Source organism: Ambystoma mexicanum, chromosome 14 (assembly GCF_040938575.1).
Source record: "Ambystoma mexicanum isolate Mex_15411 chromosome 14, UKY_AmexF1_1, whole genome shotgun sequence".
NCBI lineage: Eukaryota > Metazoa > Chordata > Amphibia > Caudata > Ambystomatidae > Ambystoma > Ambystoma mexicanum.
The window spans coordinates 520,156,874-520,179,231 of NC_090940.1; the positions used below are offsets into that span (position 1 = coordinate 520,156,874).

The window sequence follows — 22,358 nt, forward strand, 5'->3', positions numbered from 1 at the left end:
GGGAAATGTAATATTTCAGAAACTAGAGAAAATATGGATTATGTTTTTGGAATATAAATATTTATTTACCATAATAAATACCTTTGGGTTCGATTTGGCTAGATTTTCTATTTTAACCCAAGCTTCTTCTCGTTCCTTCAATTTTAATTTTTCCCTGAAAGACAGTAAAATCTCACTTAGACAGCAAACTTCAAAACCTCAGAAAATACATTTTCGAAATCCATTAAAACTCAAAACATGCATGATGTTTTACCAACAAAATAAAATGAAATACTTGCAAGACAGCCTTCCTACAACAAGCTTTTGCTTTTTACATTGCCTTTATTTTATTCCTTGGCTAATTTTAGTCAAACCAACAAAACTTAGGCTGGAGACAATTATAGGGCTTCGAGTCCACGAAACACTAGCCACAGATTTTAATTTAATTTCTTTCGACAGGAGGATGATTAGTATGGCGTCTCAAAACCCAGCTGTATCCTAAAATTTCAAATGTTTCCCAAATCTAATCACATTACCTCTTGTTACGAATAGAGAGTTGAAGACAAGCCCGTTAATCAAATGAAGACTAGTTTATCATAGTGGGATAGCAGTACAATGGTATGGAAATTGATGCATTTTGCCAGCATACAAATGACAGTTGTCCTGCAGAAGGGAAGCTAAAAAACGTTGCAAGAGGCTGGTTATCACGTCCTATCAACAGTTTCTGAATACTTGCAACTCTCAACTGAGGAAACCTAGTATACACGACAAGGGACGGGAAACCAGAGGGATTCCAATGAAAAGCTTTTCATTAGGGACATAGAGAAACCATTTCAGGTAAAGTAGTCCAACCGTCAAAGATTCCCATTTTGGTCAACCTAAGCTGTGTGAAGAATTTAATGGACGTCTAACTGGGAGGTGAAATTCTTGTAAAATCCCAACCCCAATTAGGTCCCCATGTCTAGTTTAGTGGCTGAAGGTTGGTGGTTCTTACATTCCCATGCCGGATTCTGCCAATTCCATGTACCTTTTAAAAGACTTTTGGGAGTATTTTGTAAAATCAACTTAAATTGTTCTTATTCCAGTAAAATTCTGTCTGTACATAAAACCTCATGATACTATCCCTCTTTTAAAGATATTGCGCCTCACAGGTTTAGACATAGCATAACAACCATTAAGTGCTAGTAACATGTCCAAGTGCGTTGTGAACAGCTGATTGTATTGCAGCTTGTTCACAGCTTATATACTTCTTGCAGCGAGCATCAGACAACTCCAAGAGGAAGTATTGATTACATGGGTCTAGTTTGCCCAAAGCTTATTTTTAACATCACTGTGAAAATGAATGCACTGAGACTAACAAAAGGTCCTGCAAGCATTTCACTGTCCCCTACAATTTGCACAGCGGAACAAATTGCATGTTTGTCGACAACAACAATAAGGAACCCTTGTGAAAAAACACATGCTAGGTTTAAGAATAAAATGTGGAACCTTCCCATAAATCAGTGTCGCCATTGTAAATCATGGTTAGATATGAAACCCGAAGCTGCTTTAATTTCTAAAGAAAACCTTTGTAACTCAGGAAATGATCCTTTTATAATATTGCTTACATCATCACTGCAGGTTCTCAATTGGATGCCAGTAATTGTGGCAAACACTTCAAATAACACTAAGAACTACATTATCTAAATGGCAATTTGCTTGCAACTGTAAACCTATCTTATAACACTGGACATCTGTACCCATGAATCAGGCAACTGGGTCAGCTTTGATCAGCATCTACCTACAATTCTTCGATGAGGCTTCTTCACCCTCTCCTCACCTTTGCTACATTACACCCATGATTCTAGCTCTTGGCACTCTGAAGAGAGTTCATGCAAATCAGTACCACACGAAACACCAATAAATAAAAGGTACATGACTATTTTTAGATCCAGGCATCCAGCGCACTACCACGTGACTGATATTACATTGGCAAACCAGAGTCTTTCTCCTGCACAATAAGACAAGCATTACTTACCGTAAAAGCATTTCTGATGGTTGTATCGGCTTAAATTCATATGCTGTGCATAGTCCCACATCCAGTGGTAACCGCAGAGTATTGCATCTTTTCTTTCAACAATCGAAAGGGGACGTCGATATCGGCGTGCCTGTATCACTATCCGTACGTGACGTGTAGTGTACCCAAGATCCCTCACGCGTCGAGGACCCTCCGATTGTATTTTTTCTGCCAAGAGGGAGCCTTATGACTACCGAGCATGGAGGAAGCGTGGGCGCATGTGAATCTAAGCAGATACAACCATCAGAAATGCTTTTACGATAAGTAATGCATGTCTTCTGATGTTTGTCAATCTGCTTAGAAACACATTCTGTGCATAGACTAGCGAGAAGTACCCGGAGTTGGAGGTGGGTTGTGAGAAGGAACAGTAGTGAAAAGATGTCTTAGTACCTCCTGCCCCACCTGAGAATCCGACCAAGATTGAGTGTCTAGGCAATAGTGTTTTGTAAAGGTGTGTATAAGGAACAAGTTACTTACCTGTAACTGTTCTCCAGCATGGGTTTGGCATGGATTCACATGCTCATGAATATTCCCCGTCGTTAGGCTGGGAATCCTCGGTAAAGAAAAAACCAGTATCAGTTTCGTTTCTGATCTGTCTTTCGTAGTAGTAACCAATCACTGGTCTCTGCGTCAACTGACCACAGCCAATGACTGCCCTCTACCTAAGCACCGCCTCTGGCAGCCATCTTCAGATTTGGAAGCACGTGAAGTGGCAGTATGACCAAGTGAAGAGCCGCAGAGGGGTAGGCGGGAGGGTTCGCATGTGAATCCATGCCAGACCCATGCTGGAGAACAACAGTTACAGGTAAGTAACTTGTTCCTTCTCCAGCATGGGGTCTGGCATGGATTCACATGCTCATGAATAAAGAATACATAGCAGTACACACATGCACAACCACGGGAGGTGGCAAAGGCTCAACATTAAGCATTACATCAAACTCAACATTAAGCATCTTACCTCCTTACCAGGCTCACCTCAGGCGAACAGGTTGCGCAGCACTGCTTGGCCGACCCTGGACTCCTCCCTGGAATCCCGATCGACGCAGTAGAATTTCGTGAAGGTGTGCGTCGACCTCCATGTAGCAGCCCTGCATATGTCCAGCAGGGGCACACCAGAAAGGAACGCCGTGGTAGCTGCGATCGCTCTGGTGGAATGGGCTCTCGGACGGCCAGGCAGCGGTCGGTTTGCCAACCGATGACAGTACATGATACAGCCGGAGAGCCATCTGGAAATGGAAGCCTTCGAGAGAGCCTTCCCCTGATTGACAGGTCCAAAGTTCACAAAGAGTTGTGACGTCTTCCGAAAACACTTTGTGCGGTCCACGTAGAACTTCAGCGCTCTAGCCACATCCAGCGAGTGCAAAGTTCTCTCAGCCGGCGACGAAGGCGACGGGAAGAATACAGGCAACACCAAGGGTTCGTTGAGGTGGAAGTCCGACGGTACCTTGGGCATGAAGGAGGGGTGCGTCCTGAGCACTACCTTCGTGTCGTGAAAAGTCAAGTACGGGGCCTTGCAGGAAAGGGCCTGGATCTCTCCCACCCGTCGTGCGGAGGTGATGGCCACAAGAAACGCTGTTTTCCACGACAAAAACTTCAACGGGGCCGAGTGCAGAGGCTCGAACGGAGGTCCCATGAGCTTGGTCAGCACCACGTTGAGCTCCCACGCCGGGGCTGGAGCCTTCACCGGCGGGAACGATCTGAACAGTCCCTTCATGAACTCTTTCACCAGACGATGAGACCACAAGGACGTCCGCCCCGTGGTTCTGGTGTATCGGGAGATCGCAGCAAGATGAATCTTGATGGACGCGTGTGCCAGTCCAGCTTTGGCCAGCGTCAGCAGGTACGGCAGTACCTGGGGAGCCGTAATCCGTAGAGGGTTAATCTTCTGTGCGTGGCACCAGACAGAGAACCTCTTCCATTTGTGTCCGTAGCATTTAAGAGTCGAGGACGCCCTGGCCTTTGCAAGAACCTCTCTGCAGTCGGCCGGTATGTCGTATCCTCCAAACTCTAGCGCTGCAGGAGCCAGGCCTGCAAGTTCAGCGATTTCGGGTCGTGGTGGAGGATGGCGCCTCCTTCCCTGGAGAGCAGATCCGCGTCCACCGGCAGCTTGATTGGCGGGGACGCTGACAAGTCCAGAAGGTCCGGGAACCATATCTGCCTCGGCCACGCAGGTGCAACGAGGATCATCCTGCATCGTGACCTCTTGAGCTGGTTGACGAGCCGGATTAGCAGTGGCAAAGGAGGGAACGCGTAGAGGAACAGGCCCTCCCAGGGGAACGAGAAAGCATCGCCCATGCTCCTCACCTGGGGAAACCTGCTGGCGAACCTCCGGCACTTGGAGTTCGTCGCCGTCGCGAACAGGTCGATCTGGGGTGTGCCCCACCGTCGAAAGAGGCGATCCACTAGATCCTGCCGTAGTTCCCACTCGTGGCACGAGCGCAGCTCCCTGCTGAGTGAGTCGGCGATGGTGTTTTTTATCCCTGCCAGATGAAACGGCACCAGAAACATCCCTTGGGCGACTGCCCAATGCCACAGGTCCTGCGCCTCCTTGGACAGTGCTGGGGACCTGGTTCCACCCTGTTTCCTGATGTAAAACATGGTGGTGGTGTTGTCGGTGAAGATCCTCACCACCTTGCCCTTGAGGGACGGAAGGAAGGACCGGAGGGCCCAAAACACTGCACGGAGCTCCAGGACGTTGATATGTAAGGATTTCTCCGTCGGGAGCCAAAGGCCTCTTGCGTGCAGATTTTCTGTGTGCGCTCCACACCCTTCCAGGGAGGCATCCGTGGTCACTGTCTCCTGGTGGGCTGGGGTCTGGAAGACCATGCCCGTCGTAAGATGCGCGCGGGTGCCCCACCACCGGATCGCTCGTCGGAAACTCTCGTCGAGTGTGATCCTTTCCTCGAAGCTGCCCGTCGTTTGAAACCAGCGCGCGTCCAGGAACTCCTGCAACTGGCGCATCCGGAGCCTGCACATGGGAATGAGGTAGATGCAGGAAGACATCATTCCGAGGAGGGACTTGATGGACCTCACCTTGGCCGCGTCGGCCACCAACATCCGCTGCACCTTGCCCAGGATGGTCCTGGTCCTCTCCTCCGACGGGGAGGCCAGAAGGGACACTGTGTTGAGCCTCGCTCCCAGAAACAGAGCGTCTTGCGCGGGTACCAGGTGGGATTTGGCGTAGTTCACGGAGAATCCCAGGTCCGTGAGAAGTTGGACGGTCCTTGCCGTGTGAACCACGGCGAGCTCCCTTGTCTTGGCTCGGATGAGCCAGTCGTCCAGGTAGGGGTAGACGTGGATCCCTTCGCGGCGCAGCTGCGCCGCCACCGGTGTGAGGCACTTGGTGAACACCCTGGGTGCCGACCGTAGTCCGAAGGGGAGGGCTTTGAACTGGTAATGACGCCCTTGGACCACAAACCTGAGGAATTTTCGGTGCCCCTTCAGGATGGGAATATGGAAGTAGGCATCCTCCAAATCCAACGACGACAGGAAGTCTCCTTCCTCCAGCTGACCCAGGACGTGCTGGAGGGTGACCATCCGGAACTTTTGCGCCTTGATGAACTTGTTCAGACGTCGCAGGTCCAGGATGGGGCGCCATCCCCCCGTCTTTTTCTTCACGAGGAAGTATCTCGAGTAAACTCCGGAGCCCCGAAGCCTCTTTGGGACGAGTTCGATGGCGCCCTTCCTGAGCATCGCCTTTACCTCCAGGAGAAGTTGAGGGACGTGAAGTTCTTTCCTGGCCACGGGGGGGGACGCGCGGACACTTTCTTTGAAACTCGAGCGCGTGGCCCCGGGCCAAGGCGTCCAGCACCCAACGGTCGGTGGAGATGGACTCCCACACGCTGACGAAGCTCGCCAGCCGGCCTCCCACCGGGGTGCTTCGGTGGGGGCCCGACCCCACGGCCGGTTCAATCCTGCTTCGACGAGGCCTTGCCGCCTTGTCCTTGGCGACGACGGCGGGGTCCGCCAGACTTGCCTCGTCCTCTGTAGGCCTCCTGAGACGATGAGCGGGCCGCTTGACAGTAGGAGGAGATACCGCCGCCGGAACCTTTGGAGGCGCCCTTGCCTCCGCTGCTCCGAAAGGGCGTCCGTCATTGTTGCAGAACTCCAAGGGCCCGGGCCGTCTCGGTGTCCGCTTTAATGGCCTGAAGGGAATCGTCCACTGTTTTCCCAAACAGGTTGTTCCCATCGAAGGACATGTCCAGGACTCTGGTCTGAACATCTTGACGGAAGTCCGCAGCCTTGAGCCATCCACGCCGCCTAAGGCAAACGCTGTTGCCCAACTGGCGGAACCCAGTGACGGCGATGTCCGTCGCAACGGTAATGGCGTGGTCCGAAGCCACCTCACCTTCCTGCAGGATCTCCAGGGCCTCTGCCCTCTTGTCGTCCGGCAAGAAGTCCAGCAGGGGAGCCAGTTTGTACCAGAGCTCCCTGTCGTATCGGGCCACGATAGCCAAGGCGTTGGCAGCTTTAATCGTCGTCGCTGCAGACGAGATGACTCTGCGTCCCATAGCGTCCAATTTCTTTCCCTCGCCGTCCGGTGGGGAAGTCGATGTGGAGGCCGCACCCCCCCCACGCTTTTTTCCTGGCCGCCGCGGAGACGACGGAGTCCGGGGTAGGCTGCGCCCGGAGGCACAGGGGGGCCATGTCCGGGACCCGGTACTTTTTCTCGTACCGGTCTCTTCTAGCTGGCGTCGTGGAAGGGTTCTTGAGGAGGGTGAGGCCCTCATCCCAAATGTCGTCCAATAGAGGCACCGCGAGGACCGTCTTCCTCTTGGCCTCGCGCCGCTGATAAAGGAAACCTTCCTTCTTCTTCTCCTCAGGGCAGAGTTGGAAAAGCTTGGATGCCCTGGCGATCATGGAGTGGAACGATCCAATCTCGTCGGGCAGAGAAGCCCTGGTGGGAGGCGACGACGGTACATCCTCGTCGTATACCTCGTCGTCCGTACCCGTCGCTGCCGTGTCAGTCCCCGTATCATCCCCTCGGGTGGACGGGGAGGAGGGCTGGAAGGGGCGCGACGGCTGAAAAGGAGGAGGAGGGTGAATCCTTTTCTTGGTAGGGGGAACCCCAGAAGGTCCCGGTTCTGGGTCCCCCGACGGGAGAGGTTCCGTCGGCAACGGTAGTCTCGTCCTTATCTCTGAGCATAAGGACTGTATAGCCAACAAAATGGCCGCCGAGCTGTCTCGCGGCGCTGGCAGAGGGGAATCCGACGGGCGATCAGGGGCCCCGTCGGTACCCTCGACGATGTCGTCGTCACCTGCGTCGGGATCCATCCCGACGGGCCGGTCTTCTTCCACGCCGAGGCCGTGGCTTAAGACTTCGACCAGCTCCTCCTCCGAGGTTGAGGCTGAATCTACGACGACGCCCTGCCCCCCCTTTTTCTTCCCCACGGGGGATTTCACGGGGGTCCTATCGATGGGCACAAAAGAGGACTCCCTCCGAGGTGGCAGGGAGACTCTGAGCCCCGAGGTCGCCACCACTGGCGTAGCCTCCACAGGCTGAGCCAGGGCCGCCGCGACAGACTCGATAGAGGGCTTGGCCGGATGGATTAAGGCCTTCACCACCTTAGGTGTGCTCACCGCCTTATCCTTGAGGGGGGGGGGACACTGCCTCGCTCCCCCTCCGCCTTCGAGCTCGACCGGGGCCTCTCCAGGAGCCTCGCCGGGTCCTCGGCCTTCCTCTTACCCGACCCAGAGCGTTGGCTCGTGGTTGATGGTGCCGGGGAGGGTGCGCCCAGCCTGGCGCCCGTAGAGCCCGACCGTTCGGCGCTCCCGGTGCCAGCGGACTCGCGGTGCTTGGCCTTATGTTGGACCCCCGTCGCCGGGGCGTCCTCAAAGGTCTTAGAAGACAGCTCGGATTTCTTCCTCTTCTTCTCGCCGGACGGGCTCTTCCCTTCCAGCCAGTTGGCGAGACGTTGATGGCGGTCCTTCATGGTCCGCTCCGACATGTTGCCGCAAAACGCACAGTCCTTTTCCAAGTGCGTCTTGTCCTCATGTAAGCAGTAGAGACAAAAGGAGTGTTCGTCCTCCTTAAAGACGTTCTGGAGCTGGCATCCAGGGCAGATCCTGAACAGCTTTCCGGGCGTCGAGCTTCCCTTCTCCTGGGCCATGTCCGGGCCTGAGAAACTTCTGGAGTCCTCCAAAAGCGTAGCTCGACGAAATCTTCACCCTTGAGGGGCGCAGACGAATCCGACACGGGTCCCCGTTGATCGGATGGAGAGTCGGTGGAGCTTGAGGCTCTTTTGACCGAAAAAACGAAGTTTTTGAGAAAAAACGTGAAAAAATAGCACTAACGCTCGAGAGCAATAGCACGAGGATCCCAACACATGAACGTGCGGTAAAAATCTGAAGATGGCTGCCAGAGGCGGTGCTTAGGTAGAGGGCAGTCATTGGCTGTGGTCAGTATGACGCAGAGACCAGTGATTGGTTACTACTACGAAAGACAGATCAGAAACGAAACTGATACTGGTTTTTTCTTTACCGAGGATTCCCAGCCTGACGACGGGGAATATTCATGAGCATGTGAATCCATGCCAGACCCCATGCTGGAGAAAGGTATGTACAGAACTCCATGTTGCCGCTTTGCAAATGGACTCAAGGGGAACATTTGCAATGAATGCTATGGACGCCCCTGCGCCTCGAGTGGAATGTGCTCTAGGCTTGAAGGGCAGTTCTCTCTTCGCAAGACGGTAGCAGAGTGTAATGCAATTGACAATCCATCTAGAAATACTGGATTTGGAGACTGCATCTCCTTCCTTTCCTGTGGCCACTGACATGAAAAACTGATTAGGCTGCCTGAGTTCTTTCCATACAGAACATGACCGCTCTGCGTACATCCAGTGGGTGCAGGGTTCTTTCCCCCAGGCTTGAAGGAATATGAAAGAACATTCGGAGCTCTACTGACTGGTTCACATGGAACTTAGAAATTAATTAAGGCGCAAATCTAGGCTGCGTGCGCAAAACCACCTTGTATTTGTGAACTGTTACGAAGGGATCTAGAATAGATGGTGCGTGCAGTTCACTTACCCTCCTAATGGAGGTGATTGCTATTAAAAAAGCAGTCTTGAGGGCGAGGTTCTTAAGACTCGCTTTATGCATGGGCTCGAAAGGAGCTCCCATAAATCTAGTTAATACCACATTTAGGTCCCAGTCGGGAGCTGGGTTACAAATGCGAGGGTGCATTCTTTTTACCCCTTCCATGAAAGCCTTAATTACTGGTATCTTCCACCATGACACTTTTTGTTGTGATGTTGTACATTCTGAAAGTGCCACTAGGTGCACCTTTATTGAGTTGAAGACTAGGCCTGAGTCAAGTAAGTGAGTTAGGTATAGGACAATGTGAGTGGGAGAGCAGTCGATAGGGTTGATGCTCTGAGTTAAACCATATGACAAACCGTTTCCATTTACTAGAATAGCAGTATCTAGTGTTTCCTTGCTTCCCTGAGAATGTCCATACATCTCTGAGGGAGTTGCAGGTGCCCAAACTCTATGACCTTAGGAGTCAGGCCGCTAAGTTTAATGTCTGCGGGCATGGGTGAAGCGTCTCCCCTCTGTCTTGCGACACCAGTTTGACTGGAGGAGACAGGGGCATCTCCATCAGGAGAGCGAACCAGGGTTGGCGTTCACACATGGGGGCCACCAATATCATTGACACTGGTTCCTGGTGCATCTTGTGCATGATCTTGTTGAGAAGGGGAGTCAGGGGAAAAGCATAGACAAAATTCCCTGTCCATGTTATCCAGATTCCGTTCCCCTTGGATCGGTTCTGGGGGTATCTGGAGGCGTAATCTTGCCATTGGGCGTTCTCCATCGTTGCGAACAGATCGATCTCTGGAAAACCCCATTGTGCGAAAACGTTGGAGATGATGTCTCCGTGTAATCGCCATTTGTACTCCCTGGGCAACGGAAGGTCTCTGCTGAGCACGTCTGCCAGAAAATTGAGTTCCCCTGGAACATGTTGTGACAACAGGAACATGTTGCGTTTGAGAGCCCACTTCCAAATGTTCGGGGACAGTTTGGACAGTCCTTGAGAATGAGTGCCTCCTTGCTTGTTCAGATAGTACATGGCCGTGGTGCTGTCTGTAAGGATTAGTATAGTCTTTCCCTGTAGTTGTGTTTCAAACTGGAATGGATTGTCTGCGCAGGTGTGCTGCTGCTGCTACTGCCAATACCTTCGTAAATACCCTTGGCGCAGATGCAATGCCGAAGGGTAGTACCTTGAACTGATAATGTTTGTTTTCTATCATGAACCTGAGGTACTTTCTGTGCGCTGGCAGCATCGGAATATGAAAGTATACATCTTTTCATTTCAGAGTTGCCATGTAATCCCCCTGTGTGAGGAGAGGAATTACTTCCTGCAGGGTGACCATGCGCAACTTCTGTGGTTTTACAAACTTGTTCGCTGGCCGCAGATCTAGAACAGGACGCATGGTTAGATCCTTTTTGGGCAGGAAGTACACTGAATAAATACCCTCCTTTACCTGTGATAGAGGCACAAACTCTATGGCTCCTTTTTGTTCCAGTATCTCGACTTCTTGAAGAAGTATACAAAGATGTTCTGATGTTAGTCTTCGTTGACGTGGAGGTCTGTATTTTGGGGATTGGTTGAACTCTACACAGTACCCGTGCGCTATGATCTTTAGCACCCATTGGTCCGTGGTGACTCCCTCCCATGCTTTCAGGAATGAGGTCAACCGGCCCCCGACCGGGGAGGCATGGGAGGGGAACCTAATCTTTGAGTCATTTGGAGCCTAAGGCAGGAGAACCTCTAGGGGTCGGGTTCCTGCCTCTACCCTTACAATATCCTGTACCCCCAAAGGGGACAGCGGCGTGGTAAGTGTTGGCTCCCTGAGGAGAGTTCCAGTTGTTTCCTAAGGGTATTGCAGGTGAGAGGAGAATTGGCCACGAAGAAAACTTCTCAAATCCTCGCCTTGTGGTAGGTCTCCGAGTAATTTGGTCCAAGCTCTGTAGGGTTTCATGTTCTTTTTTCACGGTCTCTAAGGCCTCATCGACCGCCTTCCCAAACAAGTTGGATTCCTCCACCGGTTTGTTAATAAGAGAGACGCTTGTGTTTCAGGTTTAAATCCTGAATTACGAAGCCACTAGAGTCTTGAGGCGAATGGCTTGAGCGAGGGCTTGGCAGGCTGTCTCGGCGGAATCCAAAGTATTCTTTAAAATACTTTGGTTAACTTGCCTCCCTTCAGAGACTGTGGAAAGTAGGCAGGTCGGTAGAGGTTCTGGAGCCTCTAATAGGCCTTCTTGTAGTAAAGCCCATTGCGCATCTGCTTAACTAGCCAATACAGAAGTGTTATTGGCAATACCCGTGGAGTACGCTGCCGATGTGGTAACCCTCTTATCCAGGGCATAAAGTCTTTTCCCTTCTTTGTCAGGGGGAGCCTCACCTGTCAATAAGGGACCCCTGCTCTTTTCCTTGTAGTAGTGACTACCAAAGAATCTAGGGTGGAGTGACCTCTAATATATAGAGGGTCTGATGGGGAGTGGCGGGAGAGTTTTTCAATTCTTGGGTTTACACCCCTTGTAAGAGCTGGTGTAGACAAAGACAGAGCCAGGTGTTTTTTAATCGAATTGAGTAAAGGGATGGCTTGGCTAGCTGGCGGCTTCTCCGAGTATATCCTCAACGAAGTCGGCTTCAGGTGCTGCCTCTTCAGTGTCAATTTTAAAGTGATCAGCTGCTTTCCGTAGCATTACATTAAATGTTAGTTGATCCTCAATAGGAGAAGGATTCCTTGTAGGGGTATTCTGAGGAGAGTCCAAGGCCAGAATATCTGGGTCTGGGTCTTGTGGCTCTGGGGATTGCTATGGTTGAGGGTCACCCACATCTGGCTCCACCCCCCAGCCTTCAATAGGATCATTTTCAATGGGCTTATCTTCCATGGGCTCAAGTTCCTCCTCGTCATAAAAAGGATTTTCCCTTAGCTTAACTGGCAGAATGTCTTCAGTAAGGTCATAATTATAAACGTCCTCTTCTAAAGAGGGGGCAAATAGCCTTGGAAATTTAGATCTAGGGTTAGCAGGGCTTTCATCCCTTGGCCTTCGTGGTGTAGGTTGTTCTGCACGTGAAACAAACTTATCCAACCTCTCCATGCATTCCTCAAACTTTTCCCTAGTCCAGACTGACTATCTAGAACGGTCTAGGAGTGGAAAGTTGTCTCCCTCATAATCTTGAGTCGAAAAAGTGTCCCCACCACCTTCTTCCATCAAAAAACTTAGAGCTCTGTGCCTTAGCATCGAAGAAAGTCCTTCCTCTCCCTCAGAGAAAACCTCTGGTGGCAATGGCGAAGGTGGAGTATCCTTGTGTCCTTCCCTTGACTTCTGAACACTATCCTTAGATCTCGGCGGATCTTTTGGTCTTTCAGAGACTTTGAGAGTCCCTAGCCTGAGATCGGCGGCCACAATCCTTGCCAAGCTGACCTCAATGTACTCAACTGTCGGGAGACGCTTAGGTACATCTGACGGTTGTAAGAGTCTGTTTCAGCGGAAACGAGGCCTTGCCTTTATCGGCTGCCTTTTCCAGCAGCGCCGTAACTTTCGGCATCTTATGTTTGTCATCGCTGTACGCTTTCCCAAGATGCGTGTCAGCGTACTGTGTGTTTTGGACGTAGCACCCTTTGTCTTGGATTGCCCAGTCGCTAGGCGCGCATGCGGCTGCGGGGAGGGCTGCCGAACTCGTCGCTCGGTGGGTATCACCAGAAGGACCGGTGCACCCGTTGGCGCTGAAGTCTTTTTGGACATAGTTGAAATAAGGCTAGGGGTTGTGTGCTTAGTGTCATGCATGTGTCTGTCTTTGTCGCAGGGGTGTGACTTCCCCATAGCAGGGTTTATGCCGTGCTTATCGGGGCCGGGGACAGACGATACGGAACGTGAGGGTTCCGTCGAAAGGTCAACAACCTCCGATTCGGAGGCCTGATAGTCACTCTCGCCGTCGTCACATTCGGTGGTAGTGGCAGTGGGAGAAGTCCCAGCCTTGGACATACCGTAGGCCGCCCACCGTTTAACCCTACGCTCCTTTAAAGTCTTGGGTCAAAGGAGCTTACAGGCCAAACACCCTTCCTCTTTATGATCGAGCGGTAAACACCGGTTACACTGTCTGTGCTTGTCCTTCCACAGGAATTTGCCTTTACAAATAAGGCAAAATCTAAATGGAGTCCTCTCCATAGCTGAGGTAATACAGAGTGACTAAGACCAACTGGGAAAGAGGGAAGAAAGGGAAAGGCATTTTCAGTTTAAAGAGAAATGTCCACCCTGACCCCACTCTCGCTAATGTATAGACCGGCAAAGGCCCAGTCACGTGGTCGGCAGCACCGACAGGATCACCTTCCGTCAAACCTCGCAGGTCTTCGGCGGAAACTGGAACAGCCGTCGAGACAAGGGACGGAAGGGGTGATATTAAATATTTCTATAGAATAAATCGACCAAAGGTTGTGGACAACCGCAATGTTCTTTACGAACTCTGCATAAGGGCCACCAGATATCTAGGCGGAAAAAAACTATCTGAGGGACCTCGACGCGTGAGGGATCTTGGGCACACTACACGTCATGTAGGGAGTGTTACAGGCACGCCTATTTCGACATCCCCTTTCGATTCTCTAAAGACAAGATGCAATACTCTGCGGTTACCACTGGATGTCGGACTATGCACAGCATGCGATTCTAAGCAGATTGACAAACATCAGAAATAAAAGTTACTCACCGTAGTGACTACGGTACTCAGTTCTTACCTCCATCCTTGTGGACGTCCCAAGGCTTTGGGACGGTATCTGAACCTTTGGGAGCAGAAAAAAAAAAAGAGCATCCCCTTTAAATTTAGTATAGCGCCCCAGGGCGTGGGAACTGTATGAGCTATTTTGGGGTTATAGCTAGTAATTTGTGATATTTTTATAGCGGTGAGACTAATTTCAGAATACTGCCTAATATTTATTTCACCAGGGCCACTAACAATAAACATATCCTGGACTTAATTCAAACTCTCTTGTGTTTTATTTACAACGTCACGCTTATGCCCTGTTGGCTGTGTTCCAACAAATGTAAAGCATGTAAATGAAATACAAAACATTCACTCAGCCTCTTAGGTAAAACAATTTACTGTGGCTAACTTTGCTTTGAGATATTTCTTACTGCACATTTATGTCTCTGTGCATGTTAAATCAATCAGACTAAACGCAGAAGAAATACACAAATTAAATTACCTTTTCGAACTTGTTCTTTTATCATCAACTAGAGTTATGCAAGTTACACAGAATGACATGTGCGCCCAGATTGTGATTAAAAACATGAATAAGGTTTTAGCTGCGATAAAGTGCAACAAAACTGGCAGGAAAAATACACTGAATAACAGCAAATCTTTGAGAAGGGAATAGTTTCTTACCTGTAACTCCATTTCTCCAGCATTGGTATCTTTCATGCATTCACATACTTAGAATATTCCCCGTCGTCAGGCTGGGAATCCTCTGTAAATTATATAGACCTTTTCCATAGGAAAAATGTCGACACTTGTGTGTCCTATCTACGTCATTTTGTGCCGCGTACGCCTGCGCCACTAGGACGTAGAGGTATAAGTAGCCCCGCCCCCGCGTCTCCCTCAGATTTCGACCCCCAAAGTACATGGGGGAACATCTGGTTTGCATGCCAGGGGAGGCCGGCGGGCGCATTTGAATCCATGAAAGATACGAATGCTGGAGAAATGGAGTTACAGGTAAGAAACTATTCCCTTCTCCAGCATTGGATCTTTCATGGATTCACATGCTTAGAATAGATTGTACAGCAGTATCCCCCATAGATGGAGGTGTGTATGCAAACCAATAACATTAAAACCATGAATGCATATTTGCCCTGGCTAGACTTCAAATCATAGTACATGAACAGCTAACAAACAACACTTTAAAGTACATTAGCCGAAGGATATACCCCCTTTACTGGGGCCTACCTTATTGAAACAGGTGCCGTAGGACTGCAGGACCCATCTGTGTATCCTCAGCAGGTTGTTGTTCGAGGCAATAATGCCAGGTAAACCTATGTGGTACCGACCAGGAAGCCGCCTGACATATCTCCCAGCGGAATCCCGGACCACAATGCTGCCGACGACAAAGCAGATCTCGTAGAATGGGCTCGTGGACGTCTTCCCAGCTGTTTCCTAGCTTTTGAGTGGCAAAAAGAAATGGTAGATGACACCCAGCGGGACAGTCCTTGTTTTGAGATTGCTTTACATTTAGCCGAAGGGCCATAGGCCACAAATAGCTGTCTTGTGTCCCTGAGATTTTGAGTGCGATGGAGGTAAAATGTCAGAGCCCTTCTCACGTCCAACGTATGGAGAGTCCTCTCCGCAGCAGACGAAGGTGTAGGAAAAAACGTCGGTAGCACCACAGAAGAGTGCTTATGGAACATGGTAGGGACTTTAGGAATGAAATGAGGATTAGCAGCCAACCCAACTTTATTCTTGAAAAACCTCAAATATGGTGGATCGACCACTAACGCTTGTATTTCTGACAGACGTCTAGCCGAAGTAATAGCCACCAGAAAAGCCAGTTTCCATGATAGGAATTTCAATGACGACAATATCGACTCAAAAGGAGCCCTCATTAGTGATGCTAGAACCAGGTTAAGACTCCAGATCGGAGGAAACCTCTTCATTGGAGGAAAAGTTCGGAACAATCCTTTCATGAGATGTTTAATCAACCGTCACTAAATAATGGAGTTGAATGCCTCTCCGAGTAAATCTCGAAATGGCCGCCAGATGCACTTTTATCGATGAAACAGACAAACCTTTTTGAGCCAGGAGTAGTAAGTATGGTAGAAACTGCTCCGGTGTGATGTGAAGCGGACATAAAGCTGGCTGATCCCCGCACCAAATACAGAATCTCTTCCATTTGTACGTATACGAAGCGTTTGTGGACGGCGCCCTTGCAGCCTGCAAAATGCGACGACAGTCTGGTGGAATTGCTAATGTACTAAACTCGGAGAAATCAGGAGCCTGGCTGTCAGACTGAGGCTGTCCGGGTCGTGGTGCCAAACCGCCCCTTTGTCCTGAGACAGAAGGTTCGGGATGCTCTGGAACCTCATGGGCTCCGCTGCTGAAAGATGGAGTAGATCGGACAACCACACTTGTCTCGCCCAGTACGGGGCCACCTGGATCACCCGACATGGATATCTGTGAATCCATTGCAACGTCCGACGTACGAGTGGAAACGGGGGTAACACATACAAAAACGTGTCCGTCCACGGGAAGGGGAACGCTTCCCCCAGTGAGTCTTGTTGTGGCCACCTGCTCGCGTATTGTGAGCACTTCCTGTTCTCTCTCGTCGCGAAGAGATCTAGAGCCTGACGACCCCACTTTTCGAAGACACGGTGTAGTTGTTGGTCGTTCAATTCCCATTCGTGTAGTCGATTCATCTCTCTGCTGAGAGAGTCTGCTTGCAAGTTTTTGACTCCTGCTAAGTGGAACGCCAATAGATATATCCTGTGGCGGAGGGCCCAATGCCAGATCTCCTGGGCCTCGGTCGACTGAGTCCTGGAGCGAGTAACCCCCTGTTTTCTCAGGTAAAACATTGTTGTCGTGTTGTCTGTCATTATCCGTACAACGGATCCTTTTATGCGTGGCAGAAAGGACTTCAGGGCCCAACGCACTGCCCTTAACTCCAGCACGTTGATGTGAAGGCTGGACTCCTCCGATGACCACGACCTTGAACCTGAAGGGAATCCAGATGAGCTCCCCATCCAGTCAGAGAAGCATCTGTCACCACCGTCATCTGGAACCCAGGTTCCAGTAAGGGCACCCCTCGTTAGATTTTTGGAGATTCTCCACCACTGAAGTGCCTACACGAGCCTGCTGTTGATGGTCAATTTGTCTGACCAACGACCTTGACTCTGTGCCCATCGATCCGTCAAGAATTCCTGAATGGGCCTCATGAAGAGACGACAATTGTTGATCAAGGGTATACAGGACACCATGGTCCCGAGCAGGGACATGTACCTTCTCACCGACACTCTGGTGTTGACTTTCCATTTCGATGCCTTGTGTTGTAGTTTCAGAACTCTTTCGACGGACGGTTTTACCAATCCTGACTGCGTCTGGAACTCCGCCCCAGAAAAACCAAGGTCCTTAATGGCAATAAGGAGGACTTTGTGAACTTTATTGCGAAGCCCAAGCGCTGTAGGAGGGACATGGTGGCATTCAGACTTTCCCGTGCCCTTTCCGGAGATAAGCCCCTCACTAACCAATCGTCCAGATACGGGTACACATGATGACCTTCCTTCCGTAACCAGGCTGCCACTGGTGCCAAACATTTCGTGAACGTCCTGGGAGACGATTTTATTCCGAATGGGAGGACCTTGAACTGATAGTGGGTTCGCCCGACGACGAACCGCAGAAATCTTTTGTCTCGTTGATGCATCGGGATATGAAAGTACGCGTCTTGAAGGTCTAGCGACAACAAAAAATCTCCCGGGTGTATCAATCGGATAACCTCTTGCAGAGTAAGCATTTTGAATTTTAGATTCTTTAGCAGCTTGTTGAGAGCCCGTAGATCTAGAACGGGACGCCATTTTCCATTGGGTTTGTTGACCACGAAGTAACGGGAGTACACTCCCTTTCCTCGTTCGGCCACCGGGACCAGTTATATAGCCCCTTTCTGCAGCATAAGCGTCACTTCGTGCACCAGTATTTGAAGATGGAATTGCGGTGAGAACACCGGCAAAATGTGTGGTGGCTTGTCCTTGAACTGTAGGGAGTGACCCAGATGTATCGTGTCCAAAACCCATTGGTCCGTTGTTATGCGTTCCCACTCGTCGACGCGAGGAGACACTCTGCCCCCCAGGACGTCTCGAAACATGTCATTGCTGGGTCTTTGCCTGTCGATCCTTCGCCGACGATTAGTAGGAGCCTCTCCTTCTTGAGGACTGCTAATCTCTGCCTCTACGAGTAGCTTGGGCTGCTCGTCTGTAGCCTTGGGAAGAGTAGGAGTGTCGACTGAAACCTCGGTCTCTAGGTGATCCAAACTGGGAGTTTCCAGAAGCACCTCTGAAAGGACGAAAGGAATGAACATTTCTGCCACTTTGGAGGGCTCCGAGTGACCAAGCAGTGTCAGAGTCTTCTTTGATGCCCTTCAAGGCTTCATCAACTTTCTTGCCAAACAGTTGTTCCCCTTCGCACGGCATGTCCAGTACCTTGTATTGCACCTCTGGTCTAAAAGTCGTTCACTTAAGCCAGGCTTGCCTCCTTAACACTACGTCGTTATTAATTAATTTGTTTAAAACCGGCCTCCGCCAGGTCGACAGCGATATTTATGGAGTGAATGGAAGCCTCTTCTCCTTCACGTACTAGTAGCATAGCAGACTTCCTGTTTTCCTCTGGTAGATGGTCTAAGATAGGAGCCAAACGATGCCACATCTCTCTAGCATACCGTGCCATAATGGCCAGGGAGTTGGCTGCTTTCACTGTAGTCGCACCGACTGACAATACCTTCTTTGCAAATGCATCTTGTCTCCTGGCGTCGTTGTCCGGCGGGGTCGTGCATTTGTGTTGCAACCTCGCTTTTCTGGCCGCAGCAGCGGACACCACCGAATACGGGGGAAAGGTTGAGATGTCAAGCATTTGGGGGTTGACTGCGGAGCCTTGAATTTCTTTTCTAACCATCCTTTTATCGCCGGTTCTGAGAAAGGATGACGCATGGTCCTCAACCCCTCTTGCCAGACATGGTCCAAAATTGGGATGGCAAACATCGACTTTCTTCTCTTGCCCATATGATCGAAGAGAAAGCAATCTTTCTTCACTTCTTCCGGCGCCAGGCCAAATTCCGCACATGCTTTTCCCATCATTGTATGGAAGGCCCTGATGTTATCTGGCGGAGATGGTTGCGCCAGGCTTTTTGGAGTTTCCATCTCTGCATCCGACTCCCATGTGGGGTCCCTTGAGGGGGATAATGAGACGTCTGAAAGGGACCCTTCACGCTCTGACTCCGACTCGGGCATTTCTCCCTCCCCCCGAGTGTGGGCGAGAACAATCCTCCTCCACCGGGCCAGTTGTAGGTATTCTGGTCGTCGAGTGCGGGGCCGGGCCAGGTTCGGCGACGACCGGCGTAGCATGCGGTACCGTCGGAACACCAGTGTGAGGCAACTGCGTGTCCAGACGCTGTAACAGCTTCTGTAACGTGTTCAACACCTCCAGGAACAATAGAGACTGGGGATTCAGCAAGGAAGAGGCGGTTGGGATGGCACTCCCACTCGGGAGTTCCCCCGAACTGATTGCACGCAACCCTAGATCAGCCGGCTGTACGATTGGACCATGGTCATACTCCGCCGACGAGATGGAAAGGGCCGCTTCTGGCTGCAACAAGGCCTCAGGCAAGATCGGGTCGAAAACTTCTGGCAGCCAACCCACCGAAGGTGCCACCGTCGACGACATCTTCTCCATAACCGCTGTTTGACCCGCCAAAGTGATCGCGGGAAGAGCAGGCACAGATGGCAAAGAAGACGTCAACGATCTGACCGTTGTCGACGAAGTTTTAGGCGCAGAGCCTAGTGGCGCACTCGCCGGTTTTGAACTCGGCTTGTGGGTCGACAACACTCGACTCAAGGTAGAGCCATGGCGGTCTCCCGAGGAGGATTTCAATTTTTTCTCCTTTTTCGATGAGGAGGAAGAAAGACGTTTTCTTTGACGAAGAGTCCCTCGCAGGATGTTTATCAGAGTGGTGTTTTTCTGATGAACGTGGGTTCTTCGTCGGAGGCTCTGCCGACGCAAAGCGACGAGGGGGTACCGAAGATTTAGATCTCGAGGCAGTAGAGCCTACCTCCGATGCAGGGTACGCACCCGCCCCGTCATTGAGCCAAGTCACCAGGCATCTGTTTCGGTCCTTCAGGGTCTTCTGGGAGAAGCCTTGACAGATCTCACATGTGTCGGCTGAATGATGAGGGTGAAGACAGTAAATACAGTCCATATGCCCATCACCTTCATACACTTTAAGACCGCAGGTAGCACACAGACGAAACAACACCTTTCCAGACATTTTCGAAGGAAGTCGAAGAAAAAGAACGCACAACCTAGCAAAAATAGCAGATACTCGAGGTAATCCCACTACTTTGGAAGACGGTTGAAATGTTATTGGTTTGCATACACACCTCCATCTATAGGGGGATACTGCTGTACAATCTATTCTAAGCATGTGAATCCATGAAAGATCCAATGCTGGAGAAGGGAATAGTTTCTTACCTGTAACTCCATTTCTCCAGCATTGTTATCTTTCATAGATTCACATGCTCCCGCCGGCCTCCCCTGGCATGCCAACCAGATGTTCCCCCATAGTACTTTGGGGGTCGAAATCTGAGGGAGCCGCGGGGGCGGGGCTACTTATACCTCTACGTCCTAGTGGCGCAGGCGTACGCGGCACAAAATGACGTAGATAGGACACAAAAGTGTCGACATTTTTCCTATGGAAAAGGTCTATATAATTTACCGAGGATTCCCAGCCTGACGACTGGGAACATTCTAAGCATGTGAATCCATGAAAGATCCAATGCTGGAGAAATATAAACACAGTTTTACATGCACATTTAAATTCATATCACTAATGCAGTGCCTACAAATGAACTGAATCATCTCATCTGTGCTATATAGTATCACTCACTTCACACCCCTCTATTAACAGATAATTACCTAGGTTAAGTTGCCGATATTCCCCCGACTCTGCTTGGCATTGATCCAGGGTCATTCAAAGCTAAGGTCGCTCGAGACATAGCAGCTCTTGCAATGACTGCCAATCCAGGAGATTAACAGCCCAGCAGATGGCCCCTTTGCTCAATCCGTCAGTGAGTGCCACAAAAAGAAGGCCCAGCAAATCTGCCTCAAACCCTTTTCATACAGCTCCGTCACTCAAGAGCACCTCCCTTTGACAAGATCATCCCACTAAAACATCACACAATTTCCTCTGTGCCTTTTAACCAAAACACACACTGCATTGCTGAATAGAAAATGATACATCTTTCTTGCGCTTCCTGCTCCTACACAATGCAATGTGTTTAGGAACGGATCTTCACATTACTCTGCTTACAACACAGATCCAGCCTGCACATTTACATCATTTTTCTTTTCCATTTTCAGAGCATCAAGCATTTCACTCAATCTGCATCTAGCTTATATCATAGACTAATTTGCACTAAATGTTATTATGGAAATCAGTTACATGTTAAATGGGGTTGGCTTAATAGTATGTTACTATCATGTTAGTATGTTTTGAGTGCAGCTCAGCCCATTAAAATAGCATCATGGAGCAAAATGATAATTTTCTAGCATGTGCTCTGTGCATTGGCATCTATTTAAATTCAGCTCGAGACTCATGCTCGAGTCCAGCAATGTCTCACACCCTTGGCCCTAGTTACAGTTCAAACCCTTGCCTTAATGTGAATGATGAAATGCAGAGTCTAGATGTTGAAATGCAGATCTTACATTCTTCCAACAGACCACCCAGTAGCCCCACCCTCTGGCACCTCACCTCAGCCCCCTTTTGACACATCGGATGCTGGTAAACCTGGCTACGCCTTTTGGCCTACTAGCAGGGAAAGGAGGGTCAGAAGTAAGGAGGAAAGGTGACTAAGGACTAGGAGTACTGTAGTCACTACGGTGAGTAACTTGTTACTCACACATCCCCTCCCCTTTCCTCCATTCTTTTTGGCGTTTGCAACAAAACAGGAGAACTGGGTGGCACAGACGTGGACAGGGTAGGGCCTGAGCGGGCAAGGTACACCCAAAATCTGTAAATGCCCACTGTGCAGTACTGTGTGGGTATTTACAGATGTTAATGTCACTGCATTGGGCCCTACTACATTAGCTTCAGCCCGCACCTGTTAGACAAGCCTGGCTACGCCTCTGCTGGGCGGAGATAACAATTAGCAGACCAAATAAGCTGGAGGCAAAGAAGATCCACAGAAACGTCTGCCCAAAATCTGCATCCTTCCTAGAACTGGTATCCAGCGAATAGTTGTGTCAAAGGCAGGCGGTGTGGCTCACATTGCTACCTTACTAATTACCTCTAAGGAGGTGTGCCCTTACCACATGTGCCTGGATGCCCGGAGGCACCTTCTTGTGTGGCTGCATAAGCCTCGGAAATGGCCAGGACCATCCAATGGCCGAAGGAGGCCTTGGATGCTTGGTTTCTGATTTCCTGAAAGGCTTTGTCGGAGAGACATGAAAGGTTTTATTTAATTACATGCAACTATTGTTCTCCAGCTTGGGTCTGGCATGGATTCACATGATTTTGAATATTCCCCGTCAGGCTGGGAATCCTCAGTAAAAGAAAGAATTGTTTCACTTTCACTT

General features: G+C 50.1%; 1 protein-coding gene across 4 annotated transcripts in view; it reads right to left on the reverse strand.

Moving 5' to 3' along the window:
* PPP2R5C (protein phosphatase 2 regulatory subunit B'gamma) overlaps window positions 1-22,358 on the reverse strand; it is a 1,570,607-nt gene that overhangs the window by 131,677 nt on the left and 1,416,572 nt on the right. For 2 of the 4 annotated variants that reach the window (XM_069637762.1, XM_069637763.1), the window contains one exon: window positions 82-154. In XM_069637762.1, coding sequence (XP_069493863.1) covers window positions 82-154 — 73 coding nt within the window. Of the gene's footprint in view, window positions 1-69; window positions 155-22,358 lie in introns of all 4 variants that reach the window. The other 2 variants (XM_069637761.1, XM_069637764.1) reach the window with 1 other exon arrangement.